At 34.1% G+C, this 21,807-nt stretch overlaps 1 protein-coding gene across 1 annotated transcript in view; it reads left to right on the forward strand.

Moving 5' to 3' along the window:
* LRP1B (LDL receptor related protein 1B) overlaps nucleotides 1–21,807 on the forward strand; it is a 2,131,860-nt gene that overhangs the window by 1,371,874 nt on the left and 738,179 nt on the right. Inside the window, exons 22-23 of the mRNA XM_066281034.1 lie at nucleotides 5,597–5,797; nucleotides 12,945–13,190. Of these exons, the coding sequence (XP_066137131.1) occupies nucleotides 5,597–5,797; nucleotides 12,945–13,190 (447 nt within the window). The remainder of the gene's footprint in view (nucleotides 1–5,596; nucleotides 5,798–12,944; nucleotides 13,191–21,807) is intronic.

Below are 21,807 nucleotides of genomic sequence, written 5' to 3' on the forward strand. Positions count from 1 at the left end.
TTTTCTGCAGCCCAGAGATTCTGATATGTTTTATTGTTATTTTCATTTGCCTGTATGAATCTTTTGATCTCTGCTCTTATTTCTTCTTTTACCCACTCATTTTTGTGGGTTTGTTTACTTCTTTTTTTGCAGTTGAATTCTAGTTTCAAGTCTTTATGATCAGAAAATATGCTTGGTATAATTTCAATCATTCTGAATTTGTTGATGTTATTTTTGTGGCCCAATATATGGTCAATTCTTGAGAATCTTTTATGTACACTAGAGAAAAATGTATACTCTGGCACTTTGGGATGAAATGTCCAATAGATGTCTATCATATCCAATTGTTCTAGTGTTTCATTTAAGGCCAATTATTCTTTATTGATTTTCTGTTTGAATGAACAGTCTAGAGCCATCAGTGGTGTACTGAGTTTTCAAATATAATTGTATTTTTGTCAGTTTTTGTTTTTAGGTCAGTCAATAGCTGTCTTATATATATTTGGTGCTTCTTGGTTTGGTGCATATATCTATATTAAGAAGTATTATGTCTTCTTGATTCAATGTCCCCTTTATCATTATGAAATGACCATTTTTTGTCTCTGATTACCTTTGATGTCTCTAGTCAGCATTGTTAGATATGAGTATTGCTACACCTGCTTTTTTTTGGATGTTATTTGCTTGAAATAATATTTTCCAACCTTTCACTTTGAATTTGTTTTTATCCTTGTAGCTTAGATGTGTTTCTTGTAGGCAGCATACAGTTGGATTTTCTTTTTTAATCCATTCTGCTACTCTGTGTCTTTTTATTAGTGAGTTCAATCCATTTATGTTTAATGTAATGATTGACATTTGAGGGTTTCTATTTACCATTTTATATATTGCTTTCTGATAGTTTTGTATCTCTTTTGGTTCTTCTCTTTTATTTTTCTATCATTTGTTTTTGTTTGGTTATAATCCATACTTCTTTTCTCTGTTACTTCTTTTTTCAAGCCATATACTTCTGTGTTGGTTTTTTCAGGGGTGGTTACCATTAAGTAATGGAAAGCATACATATCATGTTCATTGTAGTACATTATCTCGTGAGTGCTTCTTCACTCTATCCTTTTTTGCTACTGTTAATCTTTGTCCTCTCTCCTTTTTTGTTTCTTATCACAGATTAATCTTGTTTTTATTGTGATCTTGATGGAGCTTTTACTTTAGTTTAGTTTTGTTTTGTTCTGTGTTTCTGGTTGAAAAACCCCCTTTAGAATTTCCTGAAGTGGGGGTTTTCTGGTGATAAATTTTCTCATCTTTTCTGTATCTGTGAATATTTTTATTTCTCCTTCATATTTAATGGGTAGCTTTGATGGGTATAGCATTCTTGGCTGGAAGTTCCACTCTTCCAGAACTTTAAATATTGAGGTCCACTCTCTTCTAGCTTGTAGAGTTTCTGCTGAGATATCTGTTCATAATCTAATAGGCCTTCCTGTATATAATACGTTGTATTCTTATTTTCCCTGGCTGCCTTGAGAATTTTTTTCTTAGTCATTGGTTTGTGCCAATTTCATTATGATGTGCCTTGGAGTACGTTTGTTAGGGTTAAGATAACTCAGTGTTCTGTTTGCTTCTTGAATTCAAGGCTGTAATTCTTTCCACAGGCTTGCAATGTTCTCATTTATTGTTTGTTTGAATATGTTCTCCATTCCATTTTCTCTTTCTTCTTCATCTGATATACCCATTATTCTTATGTTGCTTTTTCTGATGGAGTCAGACAATTCCTGTAGGGCTTTCTCATTTTTTTAAAATTACTGAGTCTCTAACCTCTTCTCTTTGTAGTACCTCTAGTTTCCTGTCTTCTATGTCACTAATTCTCTCCTCTATCTGGCCTGTTCTATTGGCTAAGCTTGTTACCTCATTTCTCAGCTCATGAATTGAGTTTTTCATCTCTGGTTGATTTGTTTTCTTACTTTCAATTTCCTTGGTGAAGTATCTTTTTGGTTCATTGAATTGTTTTTTGAGTTCCCTAAATTGCCTTTCTGTGCTTTCTTATATATCCTTGAGTAGTTTTAGGACTTCAATTTTAAATTCTCTGTAATTTAACTCCAAGGTTTCTAAGCTATTGAAATTTTTTTCTATAGATTTTTCCTCACCTATTTGAACTACATCATTGTCTTTTGTATCCATGATATTCTATTTTTTTCTTTAATGGGATTTGAGAGTGGTATTGTTAATAACACTAATAAGAGTTGATAAAATATTTTTTTGAGAAAATGAAGTGTAAAACTGAAAATTCTATTTTGCTAAGTGGAACAAAAATATGTAGAACAGAAGGCCTGGGTTTTGAGGGAGTGACAAAGAGGCAAAAAACAAGGCAAGAACCAACAAAATGCCACAAGGAAAAAATTTGGATCAAGAATAAAATAAAGCCTGACCTGTGGTTGTGCAGTGAATAAAGCATCGACCTGGAAATGCTGAGGTCACCAGTTCGAAAACCTGGGCTTGCCTGGTCAAGGAACATATGGGAGTTGATGCTTCCAGCTCCTCCCCCTTCTCTGTCTCTCTTCTCTCTCTGTCTCTCCCTCTCCTCTCTAAAATGAATTTAAAAAAAGAATAAAATAATTTGTTTGTAAATGATGGTTGAATGAGATAAATAGTGTAAGAGAAAAAAGAAAAAGTACAGTGAATAAGAAAAATTCTATTGTATTAAGTGGCACAAAAACTATAGAATGGAGAGCCGGAGTTGGGGGAAAGGCTAAAGAGGTGAAGAGTGAAGTAAAAAGCACACAAAATGCCACAAAGAAAAAATTTGAATCCAGAATAAAATATTTTGTTTGTTGGTTAGAGTAGAATGAGAGAAAAAGTGAAAGAGAAAAGAAGAAACAAGAAGATAGAAAAAAAACTGAGTTAAGTTTTTTGGAATATAACACTCATAGAAAAAGAAAAAAATGGAAAATGTAACATCTATGGGTAATAACATTCAAAATAAAAAGAAAGAATAAAACAGAAAGAGGATAAAATGACCAAGGTGGAAGGTAAAAAAAAAAAAAGATAAAAAAAAGAGATAAAAAAATACAAGAAAAAAATGGAAAAAGTTATAAAGACTGTGAATTTTTCCTGATTTTGAGAACTTATCTTCTTCTTTTCACATTCTTTCTCTTTTTGGCTGGTGGCTCTGTACCCCAGGTTCTGCCCCTGTTGCACTCTTAGGCAGAGATTTGCTGTTGTGTCACTATGGTGATGACATAAACTAGGCCTCGGTTCCATTGGTAGACGGGACTTGTTAGCATTTGCTAGCAAGCTCTCCGACAATGGGAGAGTCTGTTTTCCCGCAGCCTCTCCCCAAATCTCTCCTTTCTGAACCAGCAGCCTGGGACCCAGCTGTGAAGTTTCCCCAGCCACTGCCTGGAGAGCAAGAAGCTCTAAGAACTGCCAAATCCCCCCCTTTATCCCTACTCAACACAGGAGTCTAGGTAAGGCTTTTCCAGCTAGAGCCGCCAGTGTAATCAGGCAGGGCTGGGAGCCGATTGCCTTTCAGGTGTCTTTCTGTGAGCCTCTGGGCATGTCTAGTTTGCCTCAGAACTCCGCAGGTCTGCTCTCCAGAGGCTGTCTGCAAGCTGCCTGCATGCTCTTCCCCCCACCACTTCAACAGTTCTCTTCCCCAGGAGTGTGCTTTGTTAGCCTATATTGCTAGTGGAGGTGCCATGCCCAGACAGGTCTGGATGTAGGGAAGCTGACTTTCATGCATTTCCCAAGTGCTGTTATTTGGAAGCCGGGATTATTCAGAAACTCTGGTCACAGCCCACATAGAGGATCACTACTGACAGTCTCTGACCCAGCCCCCACGTCCAGGAACATGGGCACCCATTCCCGAAGCACCAGGTGGATCTACTTGCACACTGCCCATGAATGCCAACCAGTATACCAGGAGTAAACAAGGCAACTGCTCACACAACTCTGCTGGTGTCTGTTGCTGGTGTTAGCTCCTTGTGGGCTAAGCTGCAAGCACACTCTCTCTTTGGCTTGAACGTCTCTGCCCTAGCCCAGCTTTTTCTGCACCCCCAGCCCTTGCTTTCTCTCAGTTCCAAGTGAAAGCAGCCCTTGCTCAGGTCAGTAAGGAAAGCAGAATACTCCATTCTCCATCTTATTTACTTCAGAGTGGATTATATATTCAGCCACCTTTTCACCCAATCGTACCTTGTTTGATGTATGTATATTTCAGATGCTCCTGAGATTGTTTTTCTGTCTCTAGTTGTTGAATTTGTTAAAGTTTCAGGGAGAGGTATTGGGAACACTCCTCATGGCACCATTTCTCTGACCACAAGATCTGCTTTTGGAATTCTTAGTTCTTATAGTTGTTATTTAGTTTTTATTGATTTTATAATTATATAATTATATTAACTATATGTAATGATACTGTTTTCTAATTATATATCATATTTTTTGATGTTATAATTGCATTAGAATCTATTTTCAGAATAATACAAAATAATTTTGATTTTATTTATATCAATGCAAAAGTATAATTTTTTGATTTATATCAAATTTATTATAAAGTGTCCATTATTCATATTTTAATAGTTTTGATAAATAATGTTGAATATTATCAAATATTCTTATGTCAATTATGGAACTGCTCATTGGTGAATTTCTTTTCTTATTTTACTTAGACTAGTATGGAGAATTACTAATATATTTATGAAAATAAAACATCTTTTCACCAATATCTTATTTTAAAATTATGTAGCTTTTTAGATTAAAGATGATGTTTATACATGATGACTCTTGGACATGTACATTCTAAGAGTTTCCATTTTTTTAATTCCATTCATCTTATGAAATATTGATATATAATCAGTTAATAACTAGTACTTCTTTTAAGGTATATTTTTTTATTCACATAATAACTTAACATTGCATAATCCAGTAAAATGATATATTAGAGGGAAACTGCAAAAAATAAAAAAATGAAGAATATTTTGCAGTGAAAAAAAGATTTACATAAATAATGATCATTGCTTTCTATGTATTTCACATTGTTACTTGAAACATGCTAGCTAAATAGTAAACATTTGTTTTTTTCTCTCAAAGTCAGTAAAAAAAATACCCATTTCTATAAATCCAATTTATATATAACTTAGCTACCAAGATTTTTAATAACATTTTTAATTATTTTTTGAAAGGGAATGTACATAAGTCTGGTTATGAGAAATTAGATGTTGAGGTTGTAAATGTAAATAGAAGAACTTCTCCAGCAAAAAAGAAGTATTAAATTTAGGGTTCCAAAGGACACTAATAGCATTTACCTAAATTTAGAGCTCTGAGAAGACAATATAAAAATATACTTTTAAAGTTTGCTTTTGAAACTTCTGTAATTAAACTTATTTAGTTACATAATTGTTTAAATAAGGTAAACCAATGACTTTAATCTAAATAAAAGATCAAGGCTTTAACACTAAGAGCCACTTTAACAACTAGGAGAAGAACTATTCAAATATGAAAATAAACTGTCAAACTATCAGCAAATAGATTTCTTGCAAATGGCAAGGAATTCTGCCCTGGCTGAGCATAGTAATGACCACTCATTATTACTGTGATTTTATTATAAAAATCAAATGCATGCTGTTTCTTTTCTCTTAAGGGAGATGCATCAACAAAGCATGGGTATGTGATGGAGATATTGATTGTGAAGATCAGTCTGATGAAGATAATTGTGATAGTTTCTTGTGTGGACCACCCAAGTACCCTTGTGCTAATGACACTTCAGTCTGCCTGCAACCGGAGAAACTCTGCAATGGAAGAAGGGATTGCCCTGATGGATCTGATGAAGGCGATCTCTGTGGTATTGCCTTTTTAACTGAATTTGCTTCTCTCTGAAAAATAGAACCTTTTAGTTTACTTGCTGATATTTAGTACATATAATAACATTTTTGTTCTTTCCATTCACTTCATTTAAATGAAACTTTTAGGGCTGCACCCTATCTGAATTTTTACGTCCTTCATTCTATAAAAATTTAAAAAATATTAGAAATTTTTGTCCTTGGCTGGTTGCTCAGTGGATAGAGCATGGGCCCAGCGTATGAACATCCTGGGTTTGATTCCAGTCAGGGCACACAGGAGAAGCAACCATCTGTTTCTTCCCCCTTTTTACCCCCTTCCCTTCCCACAGGTAGTGGCTCAATTGGTTTGAGCATGGTCCTGGGCACTCGGTTGGTCCAAGCATATCAGGTGCTAAAATAACTCTGTATTTGAGCACTGGCCCCAGATGAGGTTGCCAGGTTTATCTTGGTCAGGGCACATGTAGGAGTCTGCCTTACTATTTCCCCTCCTCTCACCTTAAAATAAAAGAAGTTTCTGAAAATAAAGCAGAAGAGTCTAGCCTGTATCCATCTCACTTAACTGTATGGTTTTACTCATCATTTAGATCTCTGGATGTTCAATGCTGTTTTCACCATTGAACTGATTATTATTTTGTCACTGAGTCATTCAAACCAGGAGAACCTTGTTATTACTTATCTATGGAATGGAGTTGACTACCACCCAATGGATTTTGCAGAGCCTTCTATTCTTTACAGTAGAAACAATTTTATAAAGAGGAAAGGAATGAAGTAGATAATAAGACCAATTGAATATTAATTTTTCTCTCCAGTTTTTAGTCATCATATAATAGCTTTGTTTAGTATGTTTTAATTAGTTAAAATGATTATTTCTATCTGATAGCTTTTGTGCTTTAAAGTTATTTTTGACTATCTCCTTATGACAACTGGAAGATATAGAGAACATTATATTTTCTCTGTGGGAAGCTCAGAGATGTAACAAGAAGATTTTTAAAATATGTTTTCTAGATAATACTGAACGTGACATCAATAGAATAATGAGAACGAGTTTATAGAATGGAAAGAAGAATAATGAAATAGCTTGAGGCTATGAGAAAATGACTTTAGGAAGCAATGAAGCTGCTTGATTAAAAATAGAAAGGGCAACTACATTTAAGCCTATAGTTATCATATTTTGATCTGAATTGAGCATTAATAGCACAATGAGTGTTATAGAAAAGGACTTATTCCTTTTCAAAATTTATGTAATAAAATGTCTTTTCCTCCAAGGAGTCTGTGATTCTATAAAATTACCTTGAAACAGTATATGCAATAGTCCCAGTCAGTGATGCTAAAGTTTAAAAAAAAAAATTCAAACAAAAACAAAAAAAAAGAAAAAAACTAAATTTAACAACAACAAAATTATAATCAAAGGTGACATATTAGTTTATCTGTATTCACTCCTTTTTCTCCTCGCTTGTTCTCCCAATGGAGTAGTTGGGTGGATGGAAATGTCTCGTGCATTATAAGAAGTGAGGATTGTAAGAGAAATTCTTAATAAAGCAAACTATCAATATTCTTAACATTAAAAGTGCATAATTATAGAAAAAGTCTATACTTTGACAAGTTTAAATTATACTCTTCAATGATTTCAATTAAGTAACCTTGGTAGGTGGATTAATTTTTTGAAATATCAGTTTCCTCATAAAAAAATGAAGATGATGGTCTCTATCAGGAAATTATAGTAATAATTTCTGATGTACAAGTATTGAAAGAACTTATAGCTTTTCACCTTTTCCTTCCCTTGGAGTATATGAAGTAAATAAAAGTAGAAAAAGAAAATACAGTATTATGAAAAATGAAGTGAATGATTTGAAAACAGCTTTATTTTTCTACCCTATGCACTCTGAATTGGGAAAACAAATTTCTTCTAAATTCATTTGTTTACTTCAAGATTGAAAATCACTTTTTGCTTATCTAGCAATTTTATTCATCAGCAAAGGAGACTTGCTCAAACATTTCAAAGGATTACAGAGAGTAGAGAGGTTACAAGGAAGCTGGGTGTTGGCATACCAAAGAGGATAAAAGATTTTTTTTTCTTTTTTTTTTTTTTAATAATTTTATTTTTTTAATGGGGCGACATCAATAAATCAGGATACATATATTCAAAGATAACATGTCCAGGTTATCTTGTCATTCATTTATGTTGCATACCCATCACCCAAAGTCAGATTGTCCTCTGTCACCTTCTATCTAGTTTTCTTTGTGCCTCCCCTCTCCCTTTCCCTCTCCCTCTCCCCCCTCCCTCCTGTAACCACCACACTCTTATCAATGTCTTTTAGTCTCACTTTTATGTCCCACGTACGTATGGAATAATGCAGTTCCTGGTTTTTTCTGATTTACTTATTTCACTTTGTATAATGTTATCAAGATCCCACCATTTTGCTGTAAATGATCTGATGTCATCATTTCTTATGGCTGAGTAGTATTCCATAGTGCATATGTGCCACATCTTCTTTATCCAGTCATCTATTGATGGGCTTTTTTGGTTGTTTTCATGTCCTGGCCACTGTGAACAATGCTACAATGAATATGGGGCTGCATGTGTCTTCACGTATCAATGTTTCTGAGTTTTTGGGGTATATACCCAGTAGAGGGATTGCTGGGTCATAAGGTAGTTCTATTTTCAGTTTTTTGAGGAACCACCATACTTTATTCCATAATGGTTGTACTACTTTACATTCCCACCAACAGTGTATAAGGGTTCCTTTTTCTCCACAGCCTCTCCAACATTTGCTATTACCTGTCTTGTTGATAATAGCTAATCTAACAGGTGTGAGGTGGTATCTCATTGCAGTTTTGATTTGCATTTCTCTAATAACTAATGAAGATGAGCATCTGATAAAAGATTTTTTTATCCCACTGCAGCACTCTGGCATATTGAATTTATCCAGGCTCATTCTCCCTGGCTTTTGTGAGGCAAAGTTAAGGGAAAATTAGAGCAATAAAAAACAAAAACAAATACTGCTTACAGGGTTGAATTACTGTCTATAGTTCTCATTTTCTTGCCTGCTTGTATGGGCATCTTTGTACTGACAGCTGCCTAGAGCTGTATCCAGGTGAGATTCAGCTGGTTTGCACAGGTTCAGCAGAACCAATACCTAATTTTTTTGTTGAGTTCAGCAAACCGGTTGTTAAAATGGCACTTGTAATCAGGGTTCTCTCTAATGTGGGCACCTGGGCAGCCGCCCAATGTGAAAATTACAAATATACATTCCTTACTTTACTTGTTAACATTTGTCTTAGCAACAGCATATTCTAAGCACTCGAGATAATATTCATTTCATCCATAGGTGAAAAAATTGCAAGTCAGGATACCAATCAAGAAGCAATATGAAAATCTTAAATAATAGTTTTATTGTTTTTTATCAGGTATTATTTAATATTTTTTCATTAATTTAAAACTCATTCTTAAAACAAATCTAGTTTTGTGTACTTCCTTTATTCTTATTTAAGTATTAAATGCATAAAATAATAAACTACCTTTTGCTATATCTTTTTTTATACTTAAAATGGTCATTAGGGCAGATAACTGGTTGTTAAATTATTTGAATCACACCACTGGCTGTGTTCTTATGTATAATATTGGCTCATGCAGAGAGACACCTTAGTGTCTTGTTTTTAAGGCTTTTGTCCATCAATCCTATGTTAGAGTTTGTCCAGCCCAGAAGGGTAATTTATAAGAGCTGTAGCAGTGGACATAATAGATCTTCTACCCAGTGGACACAAAAGATATACCAAGTTAATTAACTTTAAATAATTTTTATGTATTTGCTAGTAGCTAGGAAGTGACTTTTAGAGAGAGATGGCCAAAGTTGAAAGATCTTTTTTTTAAGGCATTTTCTGTAGATAATGAAAATTTTGGGTTTGCCCTCTTCATGTTTACTTTCTTCTAAATAGTTGTATCCATTATGCTGTTTTTCCTCCCACTCCTCCAGCCTGCCTCATGTTAAAACAGAAACGTGGACTGATATGTGTACCATTCCCTAATATGTGTAAAAATTCCACAAAAAAATCTTGGATGGAATTGATTTCTAATCTGTAGTCTTAATAATTGTGAGATGTCTTGAGATATAAAAATCTTACTCTTTGTGTTGTGTGGTCATATTTTTTGTTTTCTCCAAATAATTCTGGAGAGCTCAGGAAATCTTATTCTTTCACTAGAATACTATTTCAGAAGGACTTTTAAATGATATCAAGAGGAAAATTAACTGTTGATCCTTATATGAAGGTATATCATTGATAAACAAAGTTAGAAACTAGTAACAATAAGAATAAATTTTATTCAGTAACAACTATTGCAGTTGTGAAGACTGTCAAGTGTGAACTGATATTAATCTCAACAAAATGAAAGACTAGGAACTTTTGAAAGACTAGTGTGTATATACTATGGAAAAGGCATTGAGGAATGTTGAAGGAATTTTGGTCCATGTGATTTCACAATCTGCATTTATTAATTGCTAATTTCAGAGAAGAAGTAAAGTTCTCAAATATTTATGATTGGAGATTGTTAGGGCAAGTTAAAGTAAGGTTTGAAGCACTAGTGAGAATTATGTCTTTAAATAACTTTCTTTGCATTTGAAAGAGATTACTTGCAAGTCTTTGAGAGACAGTTATGAGTGACAGAAGATTTATATCTAAAAGGTGCAGAGAAAGTATTTCTAACTGCAAGCTTTCTAAAGGAACTACTCTAAAAGAGGGTTCAGGGATCTTTCTATCACCATCTTTTGGCTAAAATAGTAAATTCTCGTGGCAGTGTTGAGCTTTCTTAGGCAAGCACTTTGGGAGGGGGCATATTCTAGGGATACTGCCTTGAGCCAATAGAAACCATGTCTGTATTTGTTGAAAATTTGATGTGGAGTGAAGGAGGAAAGAGTGGAGAATGAAATTATTTATGCCTAGAGTTTGCAATTTTTATCAGCCAACACTGGGGACCAGTTGACAAGAGAGCTTGGAGGAGACTGACTAGAGTTGGGTGAATATGAAAGTCTTTCAGGTAATAAAAAGTTTTAAAAGAAGTTGTAAGATTCAATGACTGGTATAGGGTTAAGGAAGAACTGACAAGGGACTAGTCATTCAAAAATTGGCATTAAATTTACATATTCAGTTTTAGCTTTTGATGTAAATTTTATTTATCCTAAATCTATGACAATTCCTCATATAGGGCCAGGAAGAGATATTTCAGTTCTGAGAGAACAGTCGTATTTAAAGTAAACAAATTATTATAACATTTGTGATTTTTTTTATTCTTTCACTTGCTGGGTACAATGACTTTTCTTTGTGGTAATTCTCTTTAAAAGAATGCCAATTGAATGAAAAAAGGGCAAGTATTTAGAATAAACTGCTGTTTTAAAATGACATGATTACAGGTGAGCAAACATATTTGGAGGGACCAAGAAACAAAAATATTATTTTTTTCTAAAATAAAACCAAGCTTGACCTGAATTCTGAGTGAAATTAGTTAATGTAATTATTATCTTTTTTTTTAACTTTTTTATTTACTTTTAAATGGATTTTTTTGAGTGACATTGGTTGATAAAATTATAAAGGTTTCAAGTGCACAATTCTACATCATCTGTACAGTGACTTGTATGTTCCTCCTCTGAAGTCAAGTCTCCCTCCATCACTATTCTCCCCTCTACTCTCCTCTTCCTTCATCCCCATTTCCTTCCTGCTTCTATAAATATTTCTTATTACTGTAATTTTTTATGGTGACAAATAATATACAGAAAAGTTGAAATACATAGAAGTTTAAAAGGTAAAGGAAATAATATTTAAAAACCCACATTTCAGACAAATTTTGAACTGAATACAATTCCATAAACAGCAGGAAATATTTGAGGTATAAGTATATGTGAATGTAATTGGCTAGTTATTGAACAACATTCTTTTTTAGCTTGTCTCAAAATACAACTTTTAATAAACAGTCTTTGGAAACTTCTTAAAATTTTTTGAAGCAAAAAAGGACAAAGCTTCTTTTGCCCTTATTACTGCTTAATAGCACATAGTACTAAGAAATGTTATTTTTTGCAAGTAATGTACTTACCAAAATAATTAGCTGCTGTTTTCTTCAAGGGATAAGAATGCCATCTTAAAATTTTCCCAATTGGACAAGTAGTTCCTCAATTTGGGGGCACTTGTATGACTTTGGGCAATTTGTTAATTTTTTTTTTGTTCAGTAAATATTTTCAACTCCATACTCTATGCTAGATACAGTATTGACATTTGTATGAACACTGGTAAACAGGGTACATATATTGCAGTGGTCCCCAACCCCCGGACCACAGACTGGTACCAGTCCATGGGCCATTTGGTACCAGTCCTCAGAGAAAGAATAAATAACTTACATTATTTCTGTTTTATTTATATTTAAATCTGAATGATGTTTTATTTTTAAAAAATGACCAGATTTCGCCTGTTACATCTGTCTAAGACTCACTCTTGATGCTTGTCTTGGTCACGTGATACATTTATCCATCCCTCCCTAAAGGCCAGTCCGTGAAAATATTTTCTGACATGAAACCGGTCCATGGCCCAAAAAAGGTTGGGGACCACTGAAATATTGTATACCTTAAGGGAGCATGCAATTTTATGATGGAGTAAAGATAAATCAACGCATCTCATGTAATTATAAGTGCTATGAAAAAAATAGGTTCTTTCTTTATAAACAATTATTATCCATGTAGTCAATACTAGTTGTTATTTCAGCCAAAATACCATATCAACTTTTTGTGCATGTGTATTATTTTTTTTCTATGATCTCATTGAATTAATTATAATAAGCATTATATAAGGTACAATGTACAGTATGTACAGTATACCTAAATTAAAAATTAATGGGCTCTGTCTGAGTAGCTCCATTGTTCAGAGCATTATCCCAATATGCTGAGATTGTGGATTCAATCTCCAGTTAGGGCACATCTATGTTTTCAAGTGAATTTTTTTATCATTCCTACCTGTACCTCTAGAAAAAAAATCCAGAAAAAAAGCTTTTTTCTACTTATTAGTATATACTTGCTTTTATTTAAATTGTAGGGAATTAAGTTCAATGGTTATTATTTAATTGATCAAAACAATTGACAATGCTCTGTATCTCTTCTTCCTTTTTTATAGATGAATGTTCTCTGAACAATGGAGGCTGTAGCAACCACTGTTCTGTTGTTCCTGGAAGAGGTATTGTCTGTTCCTGCCCGGAAGGACTTCAACTCAACAAAGACAATAAAACATGTGAAATTGTAGATTATTGTAGCAATCATCTAAAGTGCAGTCAAGTGTGTGAGCAGCAAAAGCACACAGTAAAGTGCTCGTGTTATGAAGGGTGGAGGCTGGATGCAGATGGTGAAAGTTGCACAAGTGTTGGTAAGTAGATGTGTTTTGCTTTATTTAAGAATAGCAAGTGCTTTTTAAATTTTAGTGTATTGTATATTATTCTATAATTAAGAATAGATTTTAAGAAAAATAATTCAAAAACTCATTCTGAAAATTAACAAAAGAGTTGATTTAATTTTAGGTAAGGCACAAGTATAATGTGTCATTTTACACTTCTAGAATTTCTGGGCAGGAAATAGCACAATATTCCTTACCATTACAATCATCAGATTATTTTCCCTCAGAAACTATTTCATTACTTTCATCTGGATTCTCTTTAGAATCCACAGTCTGGTCTGTCTCACACTTCTAACTGTATTGCCACTACGCTTGCAAACATCTCCTCGTTCTGGCTGGGTTCATCTTCTAACTGCCCATTTGAAACAGTCTGTTGATTCTCTGGGTCATAGACCACAGTGGGGAAAGCATACAAAGGCTATGGAGTCTGACATGTGAACTCTAATATTGTGGCTGGCATTCATTATGTATAATATGTGACTACAGGTAGGTCACATAAAACTTTTTGAGCCTAGTTTCTCATCTCTCAAGTATCAATGTTCAGAATAATAATATCTTCCTTACAGCATGTTGCAAGAATAGCATGAAGCACTTGTTACTGTGCCCCACACCCATCAGTTGCTTAATGAATGATAGTGTCTCACTGTCTTTCCCAGATTTAAAGTCTGTGTCTGCAGGACACTTAGGGGTCCATGAATAGAATTGAAGAGGTCTGTGAACTTTGTTGGAGAAAATATTACAACTTTGTTGTCTTTAACCTCTCACTAAAAGTTAACATTTCTTTCCATTGTGAATGTATGCCTCAGACTGGTTATTATCTGCAACTGCGAGTGTGTATACAATAGTAGTGATAGACATATTTATAACACATTACAGTTGTTGATATCTCAAAATATCACTTATGTTCAAGCTTTGAAAATTACAACTACTTCAATAATAGGAGTCATAGGCACACTGTTCATTTTTCTTACCAAAAGGATTAATTAAAAAGCACATATATTACTCCAAAAGTGTTTATTGTTCAGTATTCACAATTACATTTCAATATGTTTAATTCCTTTATCAATATGTACTTTTTAACTTTTTCTTAGTTTTCTATTTTATACTTTTTAAAACTTTCTAATAAGCAGTTACACAAGCTTCATCAGATTACTAAGAATCCATACATCATAAACTTTTTCCATTTTACTTCTTCTTAGATCGTAATGTTTTCTCTCTGTGTCTCTAAAAGTCCCAGATATGCTTTAAGACCTAGTAGCTCAAATTTTTCTTCTTTAATGGAGTCTTCTTCCAAATATTCTTGCTCTGAAATAATTTTTCCTTTCTGTGTCTAGACTATATTGTCCGTGAATATGTAATTACATTTTAATTTGCAATTAAATTTTGTTTTTATCTATTTTATGTTATAGTTTTATTTTTCATGTTTCTTTAATTCTTATCTCTGATGAAATAATAAGCATGTAAAAGTCAGAAATCAAGTTATAGATTTTTCTCTTATATTTTATATAATATCCAGTTTAGTTCTGAAAAAATAATATGCAATAAAAATACTATTATTTTTTTTTAAGTGAGAGGAGGAGAGATTGAGAGATAGACCTTGCATGTGCTCAAACAGGATCCACCCAGCAACACCCATCTGGGGTCGATGCTTGAATCAACCAAGCTATTCTTAGTGCCTGGGCTGACACTCAGACCAGTTAGGTTTATTACGTATGCAAAAGCATTATGTCTAAGAACACTGTATATAAATTAATTAAAAATATTTTATTGCTAAAGCCTTCAATAGTCATAATCTTTTTGTTGGTAGAGGATCTTGCCTTGATGTTAATGACTGCTGACTGATCAGTATGGTGGTTGCTGGAGGTTTGGGTGGCTATGGAAATTAAAATAAGACAACAATAAAATTTTGTGCATAAACTGATTTTTCCTCTCCAAAGTGATTTCTCTGTAGCATACGATATTGTTTGATAGCATTTTACTTACAGTAGAAGGTTTGGGTTTTTTTTTTTTTTTTCTGTATTTTTCTGAAGCCGGAAACGGGGAGAGACAGTCAGATCCCGACCGGGATCCACCCGGCACGCCCACCAGGCCCAGGCCATCTTTGCTCCAGTGGAGCCTCGGCTACGGGAGGGGAAGAGAGAGACAGAGAGGAAGGAGAGGGGGAGGGTGGAGAAGCAGATGGGCGCTTCTCCTGTGTGCCCTGGCCGGGAATCAAACCCGGGACTTCTGCACGCCAGGCCGACGCTCTACCACTGGGCCAACCGGCCAGGGCTACAGTAGAAGTTTTTTTTCAATTTTTTTTTTTTTTTTTTTTTTTCATTTTTCTGAAGCTGGAAACAGGGAGAGACAGTCAGACAGACTCCCGCATGCGCCGGACCGGGATCCACCCGGCACGCCCACCAGGGGCGGTGCTCTGCCCCCCAGGGGGCGATGCTCTGCCCATCCTGGGCTTCGCCATATTGCGACCAGAGCCACTCTAGCGCCTGAGGCAGAGGCCACAGAGCCATGCCCAGCGCCTGGGCCATCTCTGCTCCAATGGAGCCTTGGCTGCGGGAGGGGAAGAGAGAGACAGAGAGGAAAGCGCGGCGGAGGGGTGGAGAAGCAAATGGGCGCTTCTCCTGTGTGCCCTGGCCGGGAATCGAACCCGGGTCCTCTGCACGCTAGGCCGACGCTCTACCGCTGAGCCAACCGGCCAGGGCCTTTTTTCAAAATTAAAGTCATTTTTTTTTAAATAATGACACAGCTTTATCAACCAAATTCTTCTGTTGTCATTTCAATAATCTTTATAGCATCTTGACCAAGAGTAGATTCCACTGCAGAATACTACTTTCTTGGTTCATTCATAAGAAGTATCTACTCATCTGTGAAAGCTTTTTCAGGCCAGTGCAGCAATTCAGTCACATCTTCAGGCGCCATTTCTAATTCTAGTTCCCTTCCTATTTCTAAAACCTCAGTAGGTAGTTCCTTTGCCAAAGTCTCGAGCCCTTTAAAGTCATCCATGATAGCTGGAATCGACTTCTACCAAGTTCTTCTTAATGCTGATATTTTGTCCTCTTTCCATGAATCATAAATGTTCTTAATGGCATCTGGCATTGTGACTATTTTCCAGAAGGTTTTCAATTTACTTTACCTAAATCCATCAAAAGAATCACAGTCTGTGGCAGGTATCGTCTTACAAAATGTATTTCAGAAATAATAGAACTAGAAGCCAAAATTATACCTTGACCCATGGGTTACAAAATGGATGTTGGGTTAGCCAGAAAGAAAACATTAATCTTATTGTACAACTCCATCAGAGCTCTTCAGTGACCAGGTACATTATCAATAAGCAGTACTATATTATTTTATTTTTTACTCTTTTTAATTATTATTTTTATTATTAATTTTAATAGCAGTTCTATTTTAAAAGGAATCCATTTTCTGGAGCAGTAGGTCTCAATAGTGAGCATAAAATATTCAGTAAACTATGTTGTTTTTAGAGCAGTCAATGTGCTTTGACTTCAAATTTAAATCACCAGTTACATTAGCTAAGAGAGTCAACCTAAGCTTTGAAACTTGAAGCCAGGCATCGACTTCTCCTCTCTAGCTATGAAAGTCTTAAATGGCATCTTTTAAAATAAAGCTGTTTCATCTACACTGAAAATCCATTGTTTAATATAGCCACCTAAATTAATTATCTTAGCTAGCTCTTTTTGTATAACTTTTTCCGGTTTCTGGTAGCAGCACTTGCTGTTTCAACTTTGCACTTTATATTATGGGGATGGCTTCTTTCTTTAAACTTTATGAATCAGCAAACTTCAAACGATTCTTCTGCAGTTTCCTCAATTAAAGACAGGACTTTGCTCTGGATTAGGCTTGGGTTTAAGGAAATATTGTGGCTGGTCTGATCTTCCATCCAGACCACCAAATGATTATACCATCACTAAGGCTCTTTTACTTTCTTATCATTTCTGTGTTCATTTGAGTAATACTTCTAATTTTCTTCAAGAACTATTTCTTTGCATTCACAACTTGGCTAACTGGTTCAAGACACCTATCTTTTGGGTTTATATATACCTTTGATGCTAAATTTAATTATTTCTAGCTTTTGATTGAGAAATATTTGATTCTTACTTCAATTGAACTTAGAGGCCATTTTAAGATTGCTAATTGGCTTAATTTCAATTTTGTTATGTCTCAGAAAATAAATCAGCCCTAGGAGATAGAGTGAGACGGGGAATGGCCAGCTAGTGGAGCAGTCAAGATACACAGAACACTTATTAATTGACTTGTTTTATATGGGTGAAAGTTTACTGTATCCCATAACAATTATAGTAGTAATAAAAAAGGATCACTGATCATAGATCACTATAACAAATACAGTAATAATTTAAAAGTTTGAAATATGCAAAAATTACCAAAATATGATACAGAGACATGGAATAAGCAAATGCTGTTGGAAAAATGATAGTTACAGGCTTGCTTGACTCAGAGTTTCCATCAACCTTCAATTTGTAAAAAATAAAGTATCTGCACATCTCAATAATACAAAGTATACCTGCCTATATTTTACATTTTGATGATTATATGAGGCTTTTTTTACCTGAAGAATTTAACCTGCTGGTAATTTATCTCCTTCTGAAGCATATATTAAAAAAAACATTGTCAGCATTTATATTATTACATATAACATAGACTTTATTGATATTGAAAAATAATTTTTATTTAAACAAAATTTCACATAAAAAAGTTTAGTCTGTATTTGAATTACTTTATTTTTTAGAAAACCTACCACAGATTCATAGTTTAATAATAAAAATGAATAGACTATTAATGATAACACTTCAAAAATAAATTTTTTTCTCTTCTGTTTCTTATTTTCATAATTTTTAAGTTGAGTCTTGGTTTTTAAAATGTGTTGTTCCTATTCAATGCAGTACCCATACTCATTTTTCTTGACATTTCAAAAGTAAAAAATAATAGTATTCTTTATGTTTAAATTACAATAATTACTCCCCATTATTTTTACTTATTTCACTTTCCCTTTAGTTTCTTCACATATTACTTCTCTAATTTTTTTTCTTTCTAAATCTATACAATCAGGTTTTCTCTGAATTGCTGAAATCAACTTACTTTTCTCTAAGTTCACACCTAACATATTATTAGATGAAAATAATAATTTTTATAATTATTGTTTTTATGATCTTTATTTATTTATTTAACATATCTCTAAATTATACCTTTCTTGAATATTTCAATACTTTATTTCATCAGTTTTTACATGTACCCTCTTTAATAATATTACATAACATATTAACCATTTTGTTCCTAAAGCAGTAGTTTATTTGCTTTTGATAGGCAGCTCCCTTGCAAATTTGCAAAGTATTTCTAGTAACACCAGAAAGAACATTATAGCTTTATTTTATATTTTCTCTTAGCCTGAATTGTGATAGATTTTTTTGTTGTTGTTGTTTTCTTTTTTGTATTTTTCTGAAGCTGGAAATGGGGAAGCAGTCAGACAGACTCCCGCATGCGCCCGACTGGAATCCACCCAGCACGCCCACCAGGGGCAAGGCTCTGCCCATCCAGGGCATTGCTCTGTTGTGACCAGAGCCACTTTAGCACCTGAGGCAGAGGCCATGGGGCCATCCCCAGTGCCTGGGCCATCTTTTGCTCCAGTGGAGCCTCGGCTGTGGGAGGGGAAGAGAGAGACAGAGAGGAAAGAGAGGGGGAGGGGTGGAGAAGCAAATGGGCGCTTCTCCTGTGTGCCCTGGCCGGGAATCGAACCCGGGACTCCTGCATGCCAGGCCGACACTCTACCACTGAGCCAACCAACCAGGGCTTAGATTTTCTCACTAGTATTTTCCTTAGTTCTTATTCTCTCAAATTTCCAAATATAGATTTAAAAAATTGTACTTATTTCCCAATTTACATTATTTTTAGATTATGGACAAAAACACAAAATAATGCATAAATTTAATTACCATTTATTGATCCACTATGTCCATTAACCAAATCTTAATTCTCAAATACTTCTTGGAGAGCTCCTTATCACTCTGAAACTTCGTTATCACCTCAAACCTGATTACTGTGGCATTTACATCAACAGCTATTATCTCTTCCCTACTATACAGTTCATTTTGGCAGATATAATCAATTCACATCAACATTAGTTGGACAAAATATCCCATAGTTTTCTCAGTGGTTCCAATTTTCTTCTGGTCTTTAGCGATTACAACCTTAATTTGTGTTTGATTTCTCCAGTTCTTGCTCCCCATTTCTTTGTATTTTAATTTTTTTTATCTACAGTATCTTTGGATTCAGCCCTCCTTCTATAAGTAGCATCTGTCCCACAACAGAGCCCAGGATTTGCCTATACTGTAAAGATGGCAGTCTTCTCTCTGGCCTTTTTGCTGTCATCATCTTATTTCTCCTATTTTTGAAAAGAATATTAAAATTTGAAAGAATTTATATATATAAAATGATGAGAGAGAAATCTGAATCTGGAAAATGAGAATTGAAAGAAAGATATCTAAAAGCTCCAACAAGATCACAATAAAAACAAAATTAATCTGTGACAAAAACAAAAAAGGGGAGAGGATAAAGATTAACAGTAACAAGGGAGGATGAAGTGCAGAAGCACACATGAGGCAATGTACTACAGTGAATATGATATATATCTTTTTTATTACCTAATGATAACCACCCCTGAAAAAAAAACTGCAGAAACACATGGCTAAAAAAAAAAAGAAACAAAGGAAAGAAGTATGGAATACAACCAAACCAAAACAAATGACAGAGAAACAAAAGAGAGAAGAACAAAACAAGAAACAGAGCTATCAGAAAACAATATATAAAATAGCAATAGGCAACCCTCAAGTGACAATAATTACATGAAATGTAAATGGTTTGAACGCACCAATAAAAAGACACAGTAGCAGAATGGATAAAAAAATAGAATCCAAATGTATGCTGCCTACAAGAAACACATCTAAGCTACAAGGAGAAAAACAAATTCAAAGTGAAAGGTTGAAAAACAATTCTCTAAGCAAATAATATCCAAAGAAAAGCAGGTGTAGCCATACTCATATCTAACAATGTTGACTACAAGACAGCAAAGGCAATCAGAGACAAAAATGGTCATTTTATAATAATAAAGGGGACATTGAATCAAGAATATATAACACTTCTTAATATATATGCACCAAACCAAGGAGCACCAAAGTATAATATATAAGATATCTACTAACTGAACTAAAAATAAAATCCGAAAAAATGGTCATAATTGGAGAACTCATTACACTGCTTATGGCTCTAAATTGATCATCCAAACACAAAACTAATAAAGAAATATTGGCCTTAAATGAAACACTAAAATAATTGGATATGATAGACATCTACAGGACATTTCATGCCAAAATGTCAGAGTTTACATTTTTCTCCAGTGTACATGGAACATTCTCAAGAATTGACCATATGTTGGACCACAAAACTAACATCAACAAATTGAGAAAAACTGATATTATACCAAGAATATTCTCTAACCATAAAGCTTTGAAACTACAATACAACTGCAAAAAAGAAGTAAATAAACCCACAAAAATGTGGAAATTAAACAACATACTTCTAAAAAATGAATGAATCAAGGAAGAAAGAAAAGCAGAGATCAAAAGATACAGAAAAAAGAAAATGACAATATGACATATCAAAATATCTGAGATACAGCAAAAGCAGTATAAGAGGGGAGTTCATATCACTACAGGTCTATATGAATAAACAAGGAGAAGCCCAGGTAAACAACTTAACATCACATCTTAAGGAAGTATAAAACAAAGAACAAAGACAATCCAAAACCAGCAGAAGAAAGGAAATAATAAAAATGAGAGCAGAAATAAATGAAATAAAGAACAGAAAAACTATAGAAAAAAATCAATAAAACAAGGAGCTGGTTCTTTGAAAAGATCAACAGAATTGACAAATCCTTGGCAAGACGCACTAAGGAAAAAGAGAAAGGACTCATAAACAAAATCTAAAATTAAAGAGGAGAAATCACCACAGACATCATAGATATACAAAGAATTATCGTAGAATACTATGAGAAACTTTATGCCACCAAATTTAACAATCTAGAAAAAATATATAAATTCCTAGAACAATACAATCTTCCTAGAGTAAGTCAGAAAGAAGCAGAAAGCCTGAACAGACCCATAAGCAGGGAGGAAATAGAAACAACAATCTAAAACCTCCCAGGCCAGAGGACTATACTAGTGAATTCTATAAAACATTCAAAGAAGATTTGATTCCTATTCTACTCAAAGTCTTCCAAAAAATTGAAGAAGTAGCAATACTTCTAAACACATTTTATGAGGCCAACATGACCCTCATACCAAAACCTGGCAAGGACAACACAAAAAAAGAAAACTACAGAGCAATATCTCTAATGAATACAGATGCTAATATACTAAACAAAATACTAGCAAATCGAATACAACAACACATTGAAAAAATAATACATTATGATCAAGTGGGATTCATCCCAGAACCACAATGATGGTTCAACATATGTAAAATAGTTAACATAATACTCTATATAAACAAAATGAAGAACAAA

This window comes from Saccopteryx bilineata, chromosome 5 (assembly GCF_036850765.1).
Source record: "Saccopteryx bilineata isolate mSacBil1 chromosome 5, mSacBil1_pri_phased_curated, whole genome shotgun sequence".
Classification (NCBI taxonomy): Eukaryota; Metazoa; Chordata; class Mammalia; order Chiroptera; family Emballonuridae; genus Saccopteryx; species Saccopteryx bilineata.